A 22,128-nucleotide genomic window follows, 5' to 3' on the forward strand; every position below is an offset into this window, starting at 1 on the left:
CCACTGAATAATTTGACATGAGTTTATGCCATTTCCAAGTTAAAATGTCATTTGTGATCATTTCTCTGTCCAGATTGGATGAGCTGCCCTTTAGCAGCCAAGGTAATTGGTATGCCAGGAGACTCAAATTTCTGCGATATTTCAGAGGATAACCATGTTTTACTATTATAAATTTAGATTAATCCACAAAAGCATTATCTAGAGGAAATGCCATGTTGATTGTGCACTGAAGGAACATTGGTTATATTTAAGCAATTTGTTCAGTGTGAGGTTATATATTGCAGTTTTCCAGAGGAAAAACAACTTCAGAAAGATATAAGCATGTTGGAAATGATGGAGAACTATGTGATGTGCTAACCTTCAGTGATGGTGAATTAATGTGAGGGTACTCCAACTCTAACCGAAATCCCTGTCTTTACTTTTCAATCTTGAGTTTGTTGCTCATAAGAGGGATTCTGTCAACAAGACAAATAAAATGACAAACTCTAAAGAAGACACACCTGTATTTGATAAAAAGAGAATAATGAACATGTGTTGAATAGGCAGAGACAATCCAAAACAATTACCAGCAAACTACCTAATTCAAGGCCAGCAATTCCCACCCAGCCTCCCCTTCCCTTCCCACCAAGTTCTAAAATCCTTGTGTTAGAATGTCCTGGTAATTAACAAATCCCTTTATGAACAAAGCCAAACCCAAGAAAGACATTTGAATGTACAGTTCTGGAGATGTTTCTCTGGTAGAATACCAGCATTTCATCTGAATCAGTAATTCTTTCCAGCACTCATCTTGGGAAACTAAAGGATACTTGTGAAATTCCTTGATTGGGAGTGTGAAGTGAGGAGAATGCAAAAGGATAAGGGGTACAGTCTTGATTTATTGATTTAATTGACTTACATATGTTGATATTACTGTGCTTGGACCAAGGATCAAAGAAATCATAGTTATCATCAAACTGATATATTTGCAATGAAAGCCTGTTGACACCTCAAATGGATATTTATCTTTTTGGTTCAACTAGAGACAATGCACAGAAACTCACCATTTCATCCACGTATTTCTAGTCCTACCACTCTTTTAGCTTCTTCTTCTTCCTTAGCCTATCACCTACCCCTATGCTTATACATTCAAGCAACAAGCTTTCTAGAAGCAACTTCTGAAATATCTTAGTTCTCTCTAAGACTTTCTAGCATTGCTGCTACCACTCTTTCTCTAGCTACATCTATCTCTTGCTTGCATGACTACCAAAGTCTCTTCTTTGACCTCACACTGTTTTCCATGCAAAGTGAATTTTATTAATTCAAATTTATTTGTATTACTCTATTCCTATGCTTAAAACCCTAATATGGCTTTATGTTGCCCTTTGTATGAAATTCAAACCTATTGCATAATTACTTTATATAAGTTATTTTACTTTTTTTGTAGAGATGGGATCTCCCTATGTTGCCCAGGCTAGTCTTGAACTCCTGGGCCCAAGCAATCCTCCTGTTTCAACCTCACAAAATGCTGGGATTACAAGCATGAGCCACCATGCCTGGCCTACTTTTTAAATGTTTATTTTTCCTGCTCGATTCTAAACTCCATGAGTGTTAACTGTATTTTCTTTATTGGTTGCTATCTCCTCTAAAAGAGGGCTGGCCTATTGTATATGACCTTCAATCATTCGTTGAATGAATGGATTATCTCTGCAAGATATATCTGCAAAACAATTTCTTATTACTCTGTTTCAGAGTGTTTTGAGTTGCTTTTCTTCCCCTACCAACAAGTTTTCTCCTCATAATTGACCAGAATTAGGATGGTTATATCTGTCAAATCTTTTCCACTCAAGGTGGCACTGACTCACCTGTACTCTTGTCCCTGACAAAAATAAATATATCTGGAAGAGCAAAGTAGAGAAAAAGTGAAGAAGAAGAACTAAAAGCTGGGAGAAATTACCCTTTAGAGTGATGCAGGAAGAGAAAGGCAAACTGCAGTGGATATTAGTAGCTGATATATATGTAGGAGGAAAATGTGCTCATGGGCACAGGAATCAATGTTTAGAATGGAACGAGAGGATACAAATAATATCCCTTTTCTATGGCCTGAGCACTAACTATGATACAGTTTTAAACAATGGTCAAAGAAAAGGAAATGTGCCATCTTGGAAAATGGTGGTGACTGTACTCGAGGAAATGGGGTATTTGCAATGGACACATCCAGTCACTGTAGGTGCAATCACCACCATGATGTGTATATCTGGTGCCATCCAGAGGAATACAGAAACACTTGCTTGATCCCCAAAAGACAGTACAGTGCACAGACATCAGAAAAGATTAAAAGTGATAGCGTGGGCTTTCTTCCATATTCTAATTGCCTCAATCCTCAAATATGAGATTTATTCCTAAAGGACTCATTCTGTGTATGTGTCACTTTCCAGATCCAGAGATTGGAGCTGCTGTTCTCTTCATCAAAGCAGAGGAGACCAAGCAGCAGATAAACAAACTCAACAGTGAGGTATGGAGCTCTTTCTTTGGTCATACTTAAATGGTAAAAGGAGATATAGATCCTAGTTACTCACAGAAGCAGTGTAATATAGTAGTTATAAGCATGCATTCCAGAATGAGACCACCATGGGTGAATCCCTACTCTGCCTCATGTAAGTTGTGTGACCTCTGACAGGTCACGTACCTTCTCTCAAGCTCCACCACCCCATGTGTAAGCAGGGAAGAAGAATAATACCTGCCTTATGGCCCTTCGTGAAATTAAATGAAATAATCTAGGTAAATTGTTTAGCATAAAGTAGGCAGTAAATAAATTATTATTATAATTAATATCATAGATACATGCATATTTGGTTTAATTGGTACATTTTAAACTTTTTCGTGACCTTCCATTTTTAATGAGTTAAAGCAGGGTCACTACTTCACAGGAGAATGCTGTTTCTCAGTGTAGTCAAATGGCCTGAACTCTGTCCTTTCCTCTGACTTGTATTTGCTTGTGTCCCCTTGAGTACTTTACCTCTCTAAATCTTACTATCTGTTCATTTTTAACAGTTCTATTGAGGTATATTTATATGTCATAAAATTTGTCCATTTCACCAATACCATCCAGTGAGTTTTAGTAACTTTATTGAATCCATCATGTATAAATCAGTTTTAGGATGTATTTTATTCCCACAATAAGATCTCTCATACTCATTTTACAGTTAATCTCTATTCTTATGTCCCAGCCCTAGGCAACTACTTATCTACTTTCTATTTCTATAAATCTGCCTTTTCTGGCAATTTTATAGACCTAAATGTAAAAATAAGATAGTTTCTTGATTACCGTCTTAATTGGGGTCTCTCTCATAAAAAATAAAGTAAAACAAGTTCTGAGATGATATGGGTACAAATAGTTTATTTGGAAAGTGATACAGGAAGTATAATTAAACAATAGAGAAGTAAGACAGAAAAGGAAGGAAAGCAAAACAGAAGTGTTAGTGAGATAGTTAAACTCGTAAACAACTGGGGCTCAATCCCACTGGAGGCCTCTGAGAGACTATGTAGGACGACTCAAAATTATTCAACCAAGAAGCAAGGAAAAGTGGAGTTGAGGCTCTTCAGGAAGCCCTGAAGAAAAAAAATTCCTCACGCGAGACTATGCAGCAAAACCTGTGCCTGTCTTTGGTGACCTTCAGGGTAGACCCAGGCAAGGGCATGTGGGCAGGGACACACAGTGCAGTAGAATCCTTTTCTAGGAGTAAAGTCATTAATAGGTGATTTGATGACACCTTGGGGAAAATGTAATCACGTGATGGTATTGATGAGATTTACGAAAAATGAAGTTCATATAATCAACTTCCAGTTATCTGTAATAAGGGTGGACTGAATAGCTTGTCATGAAATCTGCAGATTTCTCTTAAACCTGTGCTTCTTCAGCTTTATGGAGATTTATGTTTTACTGCCATCTTCCTTCTGCACCTGCCCTCTCTGGAGCTGAGATTGTTGCTAATAAGAAGTAAGAGAGCCAAAGGGCAGACTAACAAAGCAGAAAAGGAAAACTAGATGGTCCACTAACTGGCTTGAAAATACTTAAATCAAAAATACTCAGCCATGCGCTGGATCACCCAAATAACCTCTTGTTAAAAAAAAACAAAAACAAAAAAAACACTGAAACCCAAAACAAAACTAATGCAACTCCCTGTTGGAGAACTGGATGTTAACCTTCTATTGAACAGTTTCTCTTCAGATACTGCTCTTAGCTAAAACCACCCATCAATATCATTTGAATTCTTTCCTCTCATATTTGAGAAAAGCATTTAATAATTTTAAGATCTGACTGATCTGTATCTTAGTCCAAATATTAGAGTTAGTGATTCTTCTGAGAAAAAATGTCTATATGTTCACCTTTAGGAATGTAGATAATTTTTCCAAGTTAGGGCTGTAAATCCACACAGTTTGTTATTTTCCTTTGACAGTGTGAATCAGGGGTAGATTCATTAACAAAAACAAAATTACCATTTGAAAAACAAAATATCTTCCCAGTATGACCCCGTATTCACGATTTCTTTTCTTTTTTTTTTTTAATCATACTTTAAGTTCTGTGGTACATGTGCATAACATGTAGGTTTGTTACATAGGTATACACGTGCCATGGTGGTTTGCTGCCCCCGTCCACCCGTCATCTACATTAGGTATTTATCCTGATGCTATCCCTCCCCTAGTCCTCCAAGATGACATACATCTTTTTTTTTTTTTTAAATTTATTTATTATTATTAAACTTCAAGTTGTAGGGTACATGTGCACAATGTGCAGGTTTGCTACATATGTATACTTGTGCCATGTTGGTGTGCTGCACCCATCAACCCGTCATTTACATAAGGTATAACTCCCAATGCAATCCCTCCCCCTCCCCCCTCCCCCCCTCCCCATGATAGGCCCCGGTGTGTGATGTTCCCCTTCCCGAGTCCAAGTGATCTCATTGTTCAGTTCCCACCTATGAGTGAGAACATGCGGTGTTTGGTTTTCTGTTCTTGTGATAGTTTGCTAAGAATGATGGTTTCTAGCTGCATCCATGTCCCTACAAAGGACACAAACTCATCCTTTTTTATGGCTGCATAGTATTCCATGGTGTATATGTGCCACATTTTCTTAATCCAATCTGTCACTGATGGACATTTGGGTTGATTCCAAGTCTTTGCTATTGTGAATAGTGCTGCAATAAACATACGTGTGCATGTGTCTTTATAGCAGCATAATTTATAATCCTTTGGGTATATACCTAGTAATGGGATGGCTGGGTCATATGGTACATCTAGTTCTAGATCCTTGAGGAATCGCCATACTGTTTTCCATAATGGTTGAACTAGTTTACAATCCCACCAACAGTGTAAAAGTGTTCCTATTTCTCCACATCCTCTCCAGCACCTGTTGTTTCCTGACTTTTTAATGATCGCCATTCTAACTGGTGTGAGATGGTATCTCATTGTGGTTTTGATTTGCATTTCTCTGATGGCCAGTGATGATGAGCATTTTTTCATGTGTCTGTTGGCTGTATGAATGTCTTCTTTTGAGAAATGTCTGTTCATATCCTTTGCCCACTTTTTGATGGGGTTGTTTGTTTTTTTCTTGTAAATTTGTTTGAGTTCTTTGTAGGTTCTGGATATTAGCCCTTTGTCAGATGAGTAGATTGCAAAAATTTTCTCCCATTCTGTAGGTTGCCTGTTCACTCTGATGGTAGTTTCTTTTGCTGTGCAGAAGCTCTTTAGTTTAATGAGATCCCATTTGTCAATTTTGGCTTTTGCTGCCGTTGCTTTTGGTGTTTTAGACATGAAGTCTTTGCCCATGCCTATGTCCTGAATGGTACTACCTAGGTTTTCCTCTAGGATTTTTATGGTATTAGGTCTAACATTTAAGTCTCTAATCCATCTTGAATTAATTTTCCTATAAGGACTAAGGAAAGGATCCAGTTTCAGCTTTCTACTTATGGCTAGCCAATTTTCCCAGCACCATTTATTAAATAGGGAATCCTTTCCCCATTTCTTGTTTCTCTCAGGTTTGTCAAAGATCAGATGGCTGTAGATGTGTGGTATTATTTCTGAGGACTCTGTTCTGTTCCATTGGTCTATATCTCTGTTTTGGTACCAGTACCATGCCGTTTTGGTTACTGTAGCCTTGTAGTATAGTTTGAAGTCAGGTAGCGTGATGCCTCCAGCTTTGTTCTTTTGACTTAGGATTGTCTTGGAGATGCGGGCTCTTTTTTGGTTCCATATGAACTTTAAAGCAGTTTTTTCCAATTCTGTGAAGAAGCTCATTGGTAGCTTGATGGGGATGGCATTGAATCTATAAATTACCTTGGGCAGTATGGCCATTTTCACGATATTGATTCTTCCTATCCATGAGCATGGTATGTTCTTCCATTTGTTTGTGTCCTCTTTGATTTCACTGAGCAGTGGTTTGTAGTTCTCCTTGAAGAGGTCCTTTACATCCCTTGTAAGTTGGATTCCTAGGTATTTTATTCTCTTTGAAGCAATTGTGAATGGAAGTTCATTCCTGATTTGGCTCTCTGTTTGACTGTCACTGGTGTATAAGAATGCTTGTGATTTTTGCACATTAATTTTGTATCCTGAGACTTTGCTGAAGTTGCTTATCAGCTTAAGGAGATTTTGGGCTGAGACAATGGGGTTTTCTAAATATACAATCATGTCGTCTGCAAACAGGGACAATTTGACTTCTTCTTTTCCTAACTGAATCCCCTTGATTTCTTTCTCTTGCCTGATTGCCCTAGCCAGAACTTCCAACACTATGTTGAATAGGAGTGGTGAGAGAGGGCATCCCTGTCTTGTGCCAGTTTTCAAAGGGAATTTTTCCAGTTTTTGCCCATTCAGTATGATATTGGCTGTGGGTTTGTCATAAATAGCTCTTATGATTTTGAGGTACGTTCCATCAATACCGAATTTATTGAGCGTTTTTAGCATGAAGGGCTGTTGAATTTTGTCAAAAGCCTTTTCTGCATCTATTGAGATAATGATGTGGTTCTTGTCTTTGGTTCTGTTTATATGCTGGATTATGTTTATTGATTTGCGAATGTTGAACCAGCCTTGCATCCCAGGGATGAAGCCCACTTGATCATGGTGGATAAGCTTTTTGATGTGCTGCTGAATCCGGTTTGCCAGTATTTTATTGAGGATTTTTGCATCGATGTTCATCAGGGATATTGGTCTAAAATTCTCTTTTTTTGTTGTGTCTCTGCCAGGCTTTGGTATCAGGATGATGTTGGCCTCATAAAATGAGTTAGGGAGGATTCCCTCTTTTTCTATTGATTGGAATAGTTTCAGAAGGAATGGTACCAGCTCCTCCTTGTACCTCTGGTAGAATTCAGCTGTGAATCCATCTGGTCCTGGACTTTTTTTGGTTGGTAGGCTATTAATTATTGCCTCAATTTCAGAGCCTACTATTGGTCTATTCAGGGATTCAACTTCTTCCTGGTTTAGTCTTGGAAGAGTGTAAGTGTCCAGGAAATTATCCATTTCTTCTAGATTTTCCAGTTTATTTGCATAGAGGTGTTTATAGTATTCTCTGATGGTAGTTTGTATTTCTGTGGGGTCGGTGGTGATATCCCCTTTATCATTTTTAATTGCGTCGATTTGATTCTTCTCTCTTTTCTTCTTTATTAGTCTTGCTAGTGGTCTGTCAATTTTGTTGATCTTTTCAAAAAACCAGCTCCTGGATTCATTGATTTTTTGGAGGGTTTTTTGTGTCTCTATCTCCTTCAGTTCTGCTCTGATCTTAGTTATTTCTTGCCTTCTGCTAGCTTTCGAATGTGTTTGCTCTTGCTTCTCTAGTTCTTTTAATTGCGATGTTAGAGTGTCAATTTTAGATCTTTCCTGCTTTCTCTTGTGGGCATTTAGTGCTATAAATTTCCCTCTACACACTGCTTTAAATGTGTCCCAGAGATTCTGGTATGTTGTATCTTTGTTCTCATTGGTTTCAAAGAACATCTTTATTTCTGCCTTCATTTCGTTATGTACCCAGTAGTCATTCAGGAGCAGGTTGTTCAGTTTCCATGTAGTTGAGCGGTTTTGATTGAGTTTCTTAGTCCTGAGTTCTAATTTGATTGCACTGTGGTCTGAGAGACAGTTTGTTATAATTTCTGTTCTTGTACATTTGCTGAGGAGTGCTTTACTTCCAATTACGTGGTCAATTTTGGAGTAAGTACGATGTGGTGCTGAGAAGAATGTATATTCTGTTGATTTGGGGTGGAGAGTTCTATAGATGTCTATTAGGTCTGCTTGCTGCAGAGATGAGTTCAATTCCTGGATATCCTTGTTAACTTTCTCTCTCGTTGATCTGTCTAATGTTGACAGTGGAGTGTTGAAGTCTCCCATTATTATTGTATGGGAGTCTAAGTCTCTTTGTAAGTCTCTAAGGACTTGCTTTATGAATCTGGGTGCTCCTGTATTGGGTGCATATATATTTAGGATAGTTAGCTCTTCCTGTTGAATTGATCCCTTTACCATTATGTAATGGCCTTCTTTGTCTCTTTTGATCTTTGATGGTTTAAAGTCTGTTTTATCAGAGACTAGTATTGCAACCCCCGCTTTTTTTTGTTCTCCATTTGCTTGGTAAATCTTCCTCCATCCCTTTATTTTGAGCCTATGTATGTCTCTGCGCGTGAGATGGGTCTCCTGAATACAGCAGACTGATGGGTCTTGACTCTTTATCCAGTTTGCCAGTCTGTGTCTTTTAATTGGAGCATTTAGTCCATTTACATTTAAGGTTAAGATTGTTATGTGTGAACTTGATCCTGCCATTATGATATTAACTGGTTATTTTGCTCGTTAGTTGATGCAGTTTCTTCCTAGCCTTGATGGTCTTTACATTTTGGCATGTTTTTGCAATGGCTGGTACCGGTTGTTCCTTTCCATGTTTAGTGCTTCCTTCAGGGTCTCTTGTAAGGCAGGCCTAGTGGTGACAAAATCCCTAAGCATTTGCTTATCTGTAAAGGATTTTATTTCTCCTTCACTTATGAAACTTAGTTTGGCTGGATATAAAATCCTGGGTTGAAAATTCTTTTCTTTAAGAATGTTGAATATTGGCCCCCACTCTCTTCTGGCTTGAAGAGTTTCTGCCGAGAGATCTGCTGTTAGTCTGATGGGCTTCCCTTTGTGGGTAACCCGACCTTTCTCTCTGGCTGCCCTTAAGATTTTTTCCTTCATTTCAACTTTGGTGAATCTGGCAATTATGTGTCTTGGAGTTGCTCTTCTCGAGGAGTATCTTTGTGGCGTTCTCTGTATTTCCTGGATCTGAATGTTGGCCTGCCCTACTAGGTTGGGGAAGTTCTCCTGGATGATATCCTGAAGAGTGTTTTCCAACTTGGTTCCATTTTCCCCCTCACTTTCAGGCACCCCAATCAGACGTAGATTTGGTCTTTTTACATAATCCCATACTTCTTGCAGGCTTTGTTCATTTCTTTTTCTTCTTTTTTCTTTTGGTTTCTCTTCTCGCTTCATTTCATTCATTTGATCCTCCATCGCTGACATTCTTTCTTCCAGTTGATCGAGTCGGTTACTGAAGCTTGTGCATTTGTCACGTATTTCTCGTGCCGTGGTTTTCGTCTCTTTCATTTCGTTTGTGAGCTTCTCTGCATTAATTACTCTAGCCATCAATTCTTCCACTTTTTTTTCAAGATTTTTAGTTTCTTTGCGCTGGGTACGTAATTCCTCCTTTAGCTCTGAGAAATTTGATGGACTGAAGCCTTCTTCTCTCATCTCGTCGAAGTCATTCTCCATCCAGCTTTGATCCGTTGCTGGCGATGAGCTGCGCTCCTTTGCCGGGGGAGATGCGCTCTTATTTTTTGAATTCCCAGCTTTTCTGCCCTGCTTTTTCCCCATCTTTGTGGTTTTATCTGCCTCTGGTCTTTGATGATGGTGATGTACTGATGGGGTTTTGGTGTAGGTGTCCTTCCTGTTTGATAGCTTTCCTTCTAACAGTCAGGATCCTCAGCTGTAGGTTATAGCTGTAGGAGATTGCTTGAGGTCCACTCCAGACCCTGTTTGCCTGGGTATCAGCAGCAGAGGCTGCAGAAGATAGAATATTTCTGAACAGCGAGTGTACCTGTCTGGTTCTTGCTTTGGAAGCTTCCTCTCAGGGGTGTACTCCACCCTGTGAGGTGTGGGGTGTCAGACTGCCCCTAGTGGGGGATGTCTCCCCGTTAGGCTACTCAGGGGTCAGGGACCCACTTGAGCAGGCAGGCTGTCCCTTCTCAGATCTCAACCTCCGTGTTGGGAGATCCACTGCTCTCTTCAAAGCTGTCAGACAGAGTCGTTTGCGTCTGCAGAGCTGCTGCGTTTGTTATTATTTACTGTGCCCTGTCTCCAGAGGTGGAGTCTACAGAGACAGGCAGGTTTCCTTGAGCTGCTGTGAGCTCCACCCAGTTCGAGCTTCCCAGCAGCTTTGTTTACCTACTTAAGCCTCAGCAATGGCGGGCGCCCCTCCCCCAGCCTGGCTGCTGCCTTGCTGGTAGATCACAGACTGCTGTGCTAGCAATGAGGGAGGCTCCGTGGGTGTGGGACCCTCCCGGCCAGGTGTGGGATATGATCTCCTGGTGTGCTGGTTTGCTTAAAGCGCAGTTTTGGGGTGGGAGTTACCCGATTTTCCAGGTGTTGTGTGTCTCAGTTCCCCTGGCTAGGAAAAGGGATTCCCTTCCCCCTTGCGCTTTCCAGGTGAGGCAATGCCTCGCCCTGCTTCAGCTCTCGCTGGTCGGGCTGCAGCAGCTGACCCGCACAGATCGTCTGGCACTCCCCAGTGAGATGAACCCAGTACCTCAGTTGAAAATGCAGAAATCACCGGTCTTCTGTGTCGCTCACCGACATACATCTTTTTATCTTGTCAAACATTTGAATAAAAAGGGCAAGATAAAATGTCAAGGTCCAACTATTCTTTCCCAAAGAATTAGGTTTTCCATAAAGGAAAATATCTGATTTATTCACGGTTGAAGCTTAAGTAGAAAAATCTTATCCTTCACACATAATTTAATTTATACACAGTTTTGACCCCTTGGATAGTGCATTAAAACCCACTAAGACAGGCAGAATAAAAAATACAAATGGACTTCAAACTGTAAAATTATCCCTCTTCTAACCTATTTTTCTTTTCCTCATCTTTCCTGTAAAATGATAGTTTATATAGAAAAAAAACTTTTTGAAAGTCCAAACCTGATTTTACCATTTTGCCTATTTTCTATTACTAACATGTGTCATCATTTGATTGCTTTATTCTTTGTTCTTGCTATTATTTGGTTAATAGCAAGCAAGAGAAGAATTGATAATAAATGTGGGATGTACTGCATGATAAAAACTCTGCCACCAAAAGGACGACCTAAAATACGTGTGACACATGCCAGGCAGACTGTGGGGCACTGTGTGAGGTGTCAGAGCACTGCAGAATCTCTATTCTAAGATTTGTTCAAAGATTTAAGACATAAAGAAACCGTTCAGCAGTGTGTACATTTCATAATCATAATCTGCAAGCTAAATATGGAACCAAAGTCTGAAAAGGAATAATATTGGTAATTACCTACATTCACAGAATAGTTAGGAGAGTTTAAAAGATGTGGGGCAGTTGCTAATATTAGAACGCTTTGACCACATTGCCATTGCTTTACGGCATAGTATGAAATAGTGTGACTCTAAGGAAACTCTTTGAAAATTACAAAAATGTCACGATAGGGGCCTTGGGCTGTGTAAGTCAAATGCTCCACTTCTGAAAAGGTTTGTAGGTGAAGGTTAGAGTGCATTCTCATTTCTGAAATGTGGCTGACCCAGAAAGATACAAGCCATAGCTTACCAACGGAGACTGTGCGCTCTGACACAGCAGGCATGAGGCATAAACCACACTATGGAAGAAAGAGAATTCACTTTGGAAAGAGAAAAATATTTAGATTCCTATTCTGTGATTTCAACAAGGTGTTTACCTTCGCTATGCACTATTGTCCTAAGGCTTTAAAGAAAATTATTTTATATCATCACTATGAGCTAAAAGTTAGATTTTCAAATTTAATTTTATAACATCAAGATCTTTTAGCTTTATTTTCTCATTTTCAACTCCTCGAAAAGTCCAGTTACTGTTTCTAACATTTTGAAGAGTCCCACCATTATCAGATAAGCACTGTTATAAATTATACTGAGGTAACAAACTCCAAAGTCATTAAAATTTGTTTCTCGTTCAAGCAAAATGCCTAACACAGGTCAGTAGAAGTGGCTGCACCATCTGGAATGTCACTGATTGGCTGTTTTCCATTTGAAGTGTGGAGCATAATTGTTTGGTTTGAAGGATAAACACATCATTTCTGCCGATATTTTATTCACCAGAACTAATTCCATGGGCACAGTTAATTTCAATGGGAGAAGAAAGTGTAAGCTTTTGTATATCCCAAAAGAAATAGAAAACTGGATACTGGGCCAGCACAGTGGCTTACGGCTGTAATCCCAGCACTTTGGGAGGCCGAGGCGGGCAGATCACAAGGTCAGGAGATCGAGACCATCCTGGCTAACGTGGCAAAATCCCGTCTCTACTAAAAATACAAAAAAAATTAGCCGGGCGTGGTGGTGGGTGCCTGTAGTCCCAGCTACTTGGGAGGCTGAGGCAGGAAAATGGCGTGAACCTGGGAGGCGGAGCTTGCAGTGAGCCGAGACAGAGCCACTGCACTCCAGGCTGGGCGACAGAGTGAGACTCCATCTCAAAAAAAAAGAAAAAGGAAAAGAAAACTAGATACTGGCAAACCCTCATAGTATGTACCATAGCACCTAAAAACTAATAGGAAAATTTTGTCCCTCATTTAATTTTGCTCAAAATTCAATTCTAAATATCCCCCAATTAAATGTATTATGTATTATCAAAGTAAAAACAAATGCCAACAATGAAAGACCTTCCACTGGAAAACAGACAAAGAATCTCAGTTGTTTTCTAGGTTATACTTGAAAAAGCTAATAGATTAATGAAATCTCCTTGAGTCAAAGAGATGGAATAATAAGAGAGGCTGTTTTTTATTTAAAAGTTGCTTTACTACTTTTCTAAATGCCTACAAAAACAGGATATTACCAATAATTCACATAAGGGAACCTACATGAGTAATATATTATAGTAAAGTTGATTCCTTAGTCCTCTGAATTAGTGTTGCCATTATATCTTTTCATTGACAAATGAGTCAACTGAAACACACTGACAGAATTGTCAGGTCATTCCAAGATTTGTCTATATAGGCTGTTTTCTTCTTCATCCTGATCATATATAGTTATTGCTCATCAATTTTCAAAGCAAAATATAAACAAAGACTGTACATTCACTTTTTGACTTAGAACGACAAAATTCATTTAACTCCTGGCAAAACCAACAGTTTTTCTTTTAATTTTTAGATACGTGTTATTGATGTTAATACTACGTTTTGTGGACATCGGTTTTTAACCTGGAATGTTTCCAACTAATTTATGCTTTGTAGAACTCTTTTTGGTTATTTTCCAGTTCTCAAGCCTATATAAATAGGCAGATTTGTAACTCTCATGAGAATTTTACTGCTTTTTAAAAATTCTAAATAACAATGTGGATCTCTCAAAAGAAAAAAATTATGTATGCCATTCAGAAAACTTCTCCTGTGAGGTGTGGATTTAAAATGCATGTAACTTTTGGAGACTGGTTGTTTTCTTCCTCTTTGCCTGTGATGGCTTATAGATAGGACTCTTCTCATCTTTGAATAGAAGATGGATATATCAGTAAGAGCCCAAGTAAAAACCAATGCCACATTCCAAATGGGCAATTTTAGCAATGTTGAATTAAAAAGTTATTTACAAAGAAGTCAGTAGAGTATAGGGAAACCACAAGGGGTAGAACCACCCCTCTTGATAATAACAATGGAAGGTCACCACAACTCCTAGGTCAGAAGGGGCCAGAGTAGAGAGCAGTTACAGAATCATGAGTCAGAGAAGGCTTGGTGGAAAAGGTCAGTTGTCAGAAGCTGTGCTCTTTTGTTTTGTAGTGACATAGTGACTACAGTTAATAATAATGTATTGTATATCTGAAAATTGGTAAAAGAGTAGATCTTAAATGTTCTCACCACAGAAAAAGTGGTAAGGATGTGAGGTAATAGAGATGCTAATAAGCTTAACTTAGTCATTCCACAAGGTATACATATGTCAAAACATCAAGTTATATAACATAAATATATACACATGATTTTTGTCAATTTAAAAAATCAAAATAAAAAAGAAATTTCTTTTTTTAATTTATTTATTATTTTTATTATACTTTAAGTTCTAGGGTACATGTGCATAACGTGCAGGTTTGTTACATATGTATACTTGTGCCATGTTGGTGTGCTGCCCCATCAACTCGTCAGCACCCATCAACTCGTCATTTACATCAAGTATAACTCCCAGTGCAATCCCTCCCCCCTCCCCCCTCCCCATGATAGGCCCCGGTGTGTGATGTTCCCCTTCCCGAGTCCAAGTGATCTCCTTGTTCAGTTCCCACCTATGAGTGAGAACATGCGGTGTTTGGTTTTCTGTTCTTGTGATAGTTTGCTAAGAATGATGGTTTCCAGCTGCATCCATGTCCCTACAAGGGACACAAACTCATCCTTTTTATGGCTGCATACTATTCCATGGTGTATATGTGCCACATTTTCTTAATCCAGTCTGTCACTGATGGACATTTGGGTTGATTCCAAGTCTTTGCTATTGTGAATAGTGCCGCAATAAACATACGTGTGCATGTGTCTTTATAGCAGCATGATTTATAATCCTTTGGGTATATACCCAGTAATGGGATGGCTAGGTCATATGGTACATCTAGTTCTAGATCCTTGAGGAATCGTCATACTGTTTTCCATAATGGTCGAACTAGTTTACAATCCCACCAACAGAGTAAAAGTGTTCCTATTTCTCCACATCCTCTCCAACACCTGTTGTTTCCTGACTTTTTAATGATTGCCATTCTAACTGGTGTGAGATGGTATCTCATTGTGGTTTTGATTTGCATTTCTCTGATGGCCAATGATGATGAGCATTTTTTCATGTGTCTGTTGGCTGTATGAATGTCTTCTTTTGAGAAATGTCTGTTCATATCCTTTGCCCACTTTTTGATGGGGTTGTTTGTTTTTTTCTTCTAAATTTGTTTGAGTTCTTTGTAGGTTCTGGATATTAGCCCTTTGTCAGATGAGGAGATTGCAAAAATTTTCTCCCATTCTGTAGGTTGCCTGTTCACTCTGATGGTAGTTTCTTTTGCTGTGCAGAAACTCTTTAGTTTAATGAGATCCCATTTGTCAATTTTGGCTTTTGCTGCCGTTGCTTTTGGTGTTTTGGACATGAAGTCTTTGCCCATGCCTATGTCCTGAATGGTACTACCCAGGTTTTCTTCTAGCGTTTTTATGGTGTTAGGTGTAACATTTAAGTCTCTAATCCATCTTGAATTAATTTTCACATAAGGAGTAGGGAAAGGATCCAGTTTCAGCTTTCTACTTATGGCTAGCCAATTTTCCCAGCACCATTTATTAAACAGGGAATCCTTTCCCCATTTCTTGTTTCTCTCAGGTTTGTCAAAGATCAGATGGCTGTAGATGTGTGGTATTATATCTGAAGACTCTGTTCTGTTCCATTGGTCTATATCTCTGTTTTGGTACCAGTACCATGCCGTTTTGGTTACTGTAGCCTTGTAGTATAGTTTGAAGTCAGGTAGCGTGATGCCTCCAGCTTTGTTCTTTTGACTTAGGATTGTCTTGGCAATGCGGGCTCTTTTTTGGTTCCATATGAACTTTAAAGCAGTTTTTTCCAATTCTGTGAAAAAACTCATTGGTAGCTTGATGGGGATGACATTGAATCTATAAATCTATAAATGGCAGTATGGCCATTTTCACGATATTGATTCTTCCTATCCATGAGCATGGTATGTTCTTCCATTTGTTTGTGTCCTCTTTGATTTCACTGAGCAGTGGTTTGTAGTTCTCCTTGAAGAGGTCCTTTACATCCCTTGTAAGTTGGATTCCTAGGTATTTTATTCTCTTTGAAGCAATTGTGAATGGAAGTTCATTCATGATTTGACTCTCTGTTTGTCTGTTACTGGTGTATAAGAATGCTTGTGATTTTTGCACATTAATTTTGTATCCTGAGACTTTGCTGAAATTGTTAATCAGCTTAAGGAGATTTTGGGCTGAGACAATGGGGTTTTCTAAATATACAATCATGTCATCTGCAAAGAGGGACAATTTGACTTCTTCTTTTCCTAACTGAAAACCCTTGATTTCTCTTTCTTGCCTGATAGCCCTAGCCAGAACTTCCAATACTATGTTGAATAGGAGTAGTGAGAGAGGGCATCCCTGTCTTGTGCCAGTTTTCAAAGGGAATTTTTCCAGTTTTTGCCCATTCAGTATGATATTGGCTGTGGGTTTGTCATAAATAGCTTTTATTATTTTGAGGTACGTTCCATCAATACTGAATTTATAGAGCGTTTTTAGCATGAAGGGCTGTTGAATTTTGTCAAAGGCCTTTTCTGCATCTATTGAGATAATGATGTGGTTCTTGTCTTTGGTTCTGTTTATATGCTGGATTATGTTTATTGATTTGCGAATGTTGAACCAGCCTTGCATCCCAGGGATGAAGCCCACTTAATCATGGTGGATAAGCTTTTTAATGTGCTGCTGAATCCGGTTTGCCAGTATTTTATTGAGGATTTTTGCATCGATGTTCATCAGGGATATTGGTCTAAAATTCTCTTTTTTTGTTGTGTCTCTGCCAGGCTTTGGTATCAGGATGATGTTGGCCTCATAAAATGAGTTAGGGAGGATTCCCTCTTTTTCTGTTGATTGGAATAGTTTCAGAAGGAATGGTACCAGCTCCTCCTTGTACCTCTGGTAGAATTCAGCTGTGAATCCATCTGGTCCTGGACTTTTTTTGGTTAGTAGGCTATTAATTATTGCCTCAATTTCAGAGCCTGCTATTGGTTATTCAGGGATTCAACTTCTTCCTGGTTTAGTCTTGGAAGAGTGTAAGTGTCCAGGAAATTATCCATTTCTTCTAGATTTTCTAGTTTATTTGCGTAGAGGTGTTTATTGTATTCTCTGATGGTAGTTTGTATTTCTGTGGGGTCGGTGGTGATATCCCCTTTATCATTTTTTATTGTGTCTATTTGATTCTTCTCTCTTTTCTTCTTTATTAGTCTTGCTAGCGGTCTGTCAATTCTGTTGATCTTTTCAAAAAACCAACTCCTGGATTCATTGATTTTTTGGAGGGTTTTTTGTGTCTCTATCTCCTTCAGTTCTGCTCTGATCTTAGTTATTTCTTGCCTTCTGCTAGCTTTTGAATGTGTTTGCTCTTGTTTCTCTAGTTCTTTTAATTGTGATGTTAGAGTATCAATTTTAGATCTTTCCAGCTTTCTCTTGTGGGCATTTAGTGCTATAAATTTCCCTCTACACACTGCTTTAAATGTGTCCCAGAGATTCTGGTATGTCGTATCTTTGTTCTCATTGGTTTCAAAGAACATCTTTATTTCTGCCTTCATTTCGTTATGTACCCAGTAGTCATTCAGGAGCAGGTTGTTCAGTTTCCATGTAGTTGAGCGGTTTTGATTGAGTTTCTTAGTCCTGAGTACTAGTTTGATTGCACTGTGGTCTGAGGGACAGTTTGTTATAATTTCTGGTTCTTGTACATTTGCTGAGGAGTGCTTTACTTCCAATTATGTGGACAATTTTGGAATAAGTGCGATGTGGTGCTGAGAAGAATGTATATTCTGTTGATTTGGGGTGGAGAGTTCTATAGACGTCTATTAGGTCTGCTTACTGCAGAGATGAGTTCAATTCCTGGATATCCTTGTTAACTTTCTGTCTCGTTGATCTGTCTAATGTTGACAGTGGAGTGTTAAAGTCTCCCACTATTATTGTATGGGAGTCTAAGTCTCTTTGTAAGTCTCTAAGGACTTGCTTTATGAATCTGGGTGCTCCTGTATTGGGTGCATATATATTTAGGATAGTTAGCTCTTCCTGTTGAATTGATCCCTTTACCATTATGTAATGGCCTTCTTTGTCTCTCTTGATCTTTGATGGTTTAAAGTCTGTTTTATCAGAGACTAGTATTGCAACCCCTGCTTTTTTTTGTTCTCTATTTGCTTGGTAGATCTTCCTCCATCCCTTTATTTTGAGCCTATGTATGTCTCTGCATGTGTGATGGGTCTCCTGAATACAGCAAACTGATGGGTCTTGACTCTTTATCCAGTTTGCCAGTCTGTATCTTTTAATTGGAGCATTTAGTCCATTTACATTTAAGGTTAATATTGTTATGTGTGAATTTGATCCTGCCATTATGATATTAACTGGTTATTTTGCTCGTTAGTTGATGCAGTTTCTTCCTAGCCTCAATGGTCTTTACATTTTGGCATGTTTTTACAATGGCTGGTACTGGTTACTCCTTTCCATGTTTAGTGCTTCCTTCAGGGTCTCTTGTAAGGCAGGCCTGGTGGTGACAAAATAAGCATTTGTTTATCTGTAAAGGATTTTATTTCTCCTTCACTTGTGAAACTTAGTTTGGCTGGATATGAAATTCTGGATTGAAAATTCTTTTCTTTAAGAATGTTGAATATTGGCCCCCACTCTCTTCTGGCTTGTAGAGTTTCTGCCTAGAGATCTGCTGTTAGTCTGATGGGCTTCCCTTTGTGGGTAACCCGACCTTTCTCTCTGGCTGCCCTTAAGATTTTTTCCTTCATTTCAACTTTGGTGAATCTGGCAATTATGTGTCTTGGAGTTGCTCTTCTTGAGGAGTATCTTTGTGGCGTTCTCTGTATTTCCTGGATTTGAATGTTGGCCTGCCCTACTAGGTTGGGGAAGTTCTCCTGGATGATATCCTGAAGAGTGTTTTCCAACTTGGTTCCATTTTCCCCCTCACTTTCAGGCACCCCAATCAGACATAGATTTGGTCTTTTTACATAATCCCATACTTCTTGCAGGATTTGTTCATTTCTTTTTCCTTCTTTTTTCTTTTGGTTTCTCTTCTCGCTTCATTTCGTTCATTTGATCCTCAATCGCTGATACTCTTTCTTCCAGTTGATCGAGTCGGTTACTGAAGCTTGTGCATTTGTCACTTATTTCTCGTGTCATGGTTTACATCTCTGTCCATTCATTTATGACCTTCTCTGCATTAATTACTCTAGCTATCAATTCTTCCACTCTTTTTTCAAGATTTTTAGTTTCTTTGCGCTGGGTACGTAATTCCTCCTTTAGCTCTGAGAAGTTTGATGGACTGAAGCCTTCTTCTCTCATCTCGTCAAAGTCATTCTCTGTCCAGCTTTGATCCGTTGCTGGCGATGAGCTGCACTCCTTTGCAGGGGGAGGTGCGCTCTTATTTTTTGAATTTCCAGCTTTTCTGCCCTGCTTTTTCCCCATCTTTGTGGTTTTATCTGCCTCTGGTCTTTGATGATGGTGATGTACTGATGGGGTTTTGGTGTAGGTGTCCTTCCTGTTTGATAGTTTTCCTTCTACCAGTCAGGACCCTCAGCTGTAGGTCTGTTGGAGATTGCTTGAGGTCCACTCCAGACCCTGTTTGCCTGGGTATCAGCAGCAGAGGCTGCAGAAGATAGAATATTGCTGAACAGCGAGTGTTCCTGTCTGATTCTTACTTTGAAAGCTTCCTCTCAGGAGTGTACTCCACCCTGTGAGGTGTGGGGTGTCAGACTGCCCCTAGTGGGGGATGTCTCCCAGTTAGGCTACTCAGGGGTCAGAGACCCACTTGAGCAGGCAGGCTGTCCCTTCTCAGATCTCAACCTCCGTGTTGGGAGATCCACTGCTCTCTTCAAGGCTGTGAGACAGAGTCGTTTGCGTCTGCAGAGGTTTCTGCTGCTTTTTGTTGTTGTTGTTTAGCTGTGCCCTGTTCCCAGAGGTGGAGTCTACAGAGACAGGCAGGTTTCCTTGAGCTGCTGTGAGCTCCACCCAGTTCGAGCTTCCCTAAAAAAGAAATTTCTAAATATATTGGGGCTAAGAATCTGTCTGTAGAGCATGAACTAGCGGCATTGGCATCAACTTGAGCTTATAAGAAATGCAGAATCTCAGGTCTTGCCCAAGACCTACTGCATCTGAGTATACCCTTTGTCTAAATCCCCAGATGATTCCTATACACATTAAAGTTTGACAAGCACTGTTCTATACAACCAGTATTCTGAGAGCAGACAAACTTTCATTTGGTGTTTACTGATAGCAGTAAAGATCCCTTAGTCAGACAGCAATTTGAACACTAATCAAACTTTGCCACAGAAACCAGGAAAACAGATGACAAATGCAGTCAAAGGGTTGATAAATAATAGATTACCATGGTACAGCTGAAGTAATGTCCAAAGGCCTGAGCTTGCAGAAACTCAACGAAGCCATTGAATCACTTTCAGGACTATAATTGGTCATTTTGTATTGGTAATGTTGGACTTGTAATTCTTCCCTAATTATAATTTAAGAGACATCGGCTGCACCTGCAGAAGTAAAACCCTGGTTAGTAGTCCTGTGTGACCTAGAACAAGCCACTTCACCTTCCAACATTCTAGTCTCTCCAGCTGTAGACAAAGATTTACAACTTTTATTAGTAATGGGATTGAGGTCATCATTTGGATGAAATGTATGCATATGCTGAGTGTGATTATTATTTTAGCTGACAGATGAAAAGACTATCACTTGTTTTGAATGCTTTGTAAAGCAAAAGACACAAAAATGAAATTATGCCAATCGTCTTTTTTGTTTTTCCTGTTTATGGAGTTTGTTTGAACATGTCTAAATCCTATGATAAATATGCAACATAACAAAGGATTAAATGAAAAACCATTTACTTTCCCCTAATCATAGCTTGAAAAAATGTATATGTATTTGTAGTGGGTCAGGGGATGACTGGTATAATTAGTACCCCTTAGGAGAATTGTGTCTAGCAGGCAAATGTGTACATGTTTGGCAAAAATTGAGTGACAGGTCAAGAACTCTTCAAGCTAAGAAGATTATGTCAACAGATGCATACCCCATCTGCTCACTGAATGCACAAAAATGGAAATCACATTTTTTTTTCTCTGCCTATCAACGGAAGTTCCAGTTATACTTAAAGCCCAATAATTATATCACACCAATAGCCAAGATAGAGAAATATAAAACATATGTAAAATGAAGTCAAGCTATTTTATATGGTTTTATATGTCATTTTATGTGAAATGAAAGATTTTGTCAAAGACCTTTTTTCTCTGGTCCACATTAGTAACTCATACTTTTATTGCCAAAAGGCACAATCTAATGACACACCAGAACAGTAAATCTGTGTTTACACCAAAAAACACACAATCTAACTGTGGACACTGACAATGCATATAGGTCACCGGTACTGCAGATAGATTATTTAAGCCGTTTAATAACATGATGTTTTGAAAGCTCCCATTTTGAAGTGGTGGGGACTTCCATGAGACATGGATCTTATATGAAACATTCTTACCTGCTAGAGGTATACTGATACTTCTTTATCTTTCAGTGATATTTAGGGGCGACTGATGAAAGTGAGCTACTGAAGTTCAATTGAAAATAACAGAAAGTCATAAGAAATTCACCATGAAATTCACTATTCATTGAATTATTCATGAATCAACAAAGATTTGTAGAGTTCTATTATGTGGCAGGATTTTCACAGGAGCTCAACTACTGTGAAGAGCAATAAATATATGTAGTAGCTGCCCTACCTGCCCCCCGCTCCACATTGGTCCTTTTTCAATTCTGATCAAAACCAGGCTGCACATCCTTACATTTTGGCTCACACATCCTTTATAGAGAATTTTTAATCCATCTGAATGCAGTTGTTCAAACTTTGTACTTGAAATACAAGACCTTAATCTACATCTTCCAATGGCATCAATTATTGCTGTTTCTACTTGCCACTGCAAAGATCCATACAAGGCAATACTAAAAATTCGAGACTTTTTCTTCTGATATTAATTATGTAAAATTGTTACCAGGAATGGCTTATCTCTCTATGCTAAGGCAGAAGAAGAGTTATAGAGATAACTGTAGTTTCTATTTTCTTTAAGCTAAATACTTTCTGGATTAGGATTCCCTCCCTTGCAGAAGTTCTCTACCAAGCTTAGTGCCTGTGTCACAAATCCACTATCAAATCGAGCCACCT

At 39.0% G+C, this 22,128-nt stretch overlaps 1 protein-coding gene across 5 annotated transcripts in view; it reads left to right on the forward strand.

The window, feature by feature from the left end:
• The window catches only part of KCNH8 (potassium voltage-gated channel subfamily H member 8), a 396,050-nt gene that overhangs the window by 364,016 nt on the left and 9,906 nt on the right, over positions 1-22,128 (forward strand). For all 5 annotated transcript variants that reach the window (XM_073023635.1, XM_073023634.1, XM_008009256.3 and 2 more), the window contains one exon: positions 2,415-2,491. In XM_073023635.1, coding sequence (XP_072879736.1) covers positions 2,415-2,491 — 77 coding nt within the window. The remainder of the gene's footprint in view (positions 1-2,414; positions 2,492-22,128) is intronic.

The sequence above is a fragment of the Chlorocebus sabaeus genome, chromosome 15 (genome assembly GCF_047675955.1).
Source record: "Chlorocebus sabaeus isolate Y175 chromosome 15, mChlSab1.0.hap1, whole genome shotgun sequence".
NCBI lineage: Eukaryota > Metazoa > Chordata > Mammalia > Primates > Cercopithecidae > Chlorocebus > Chlorocebus sabaeus.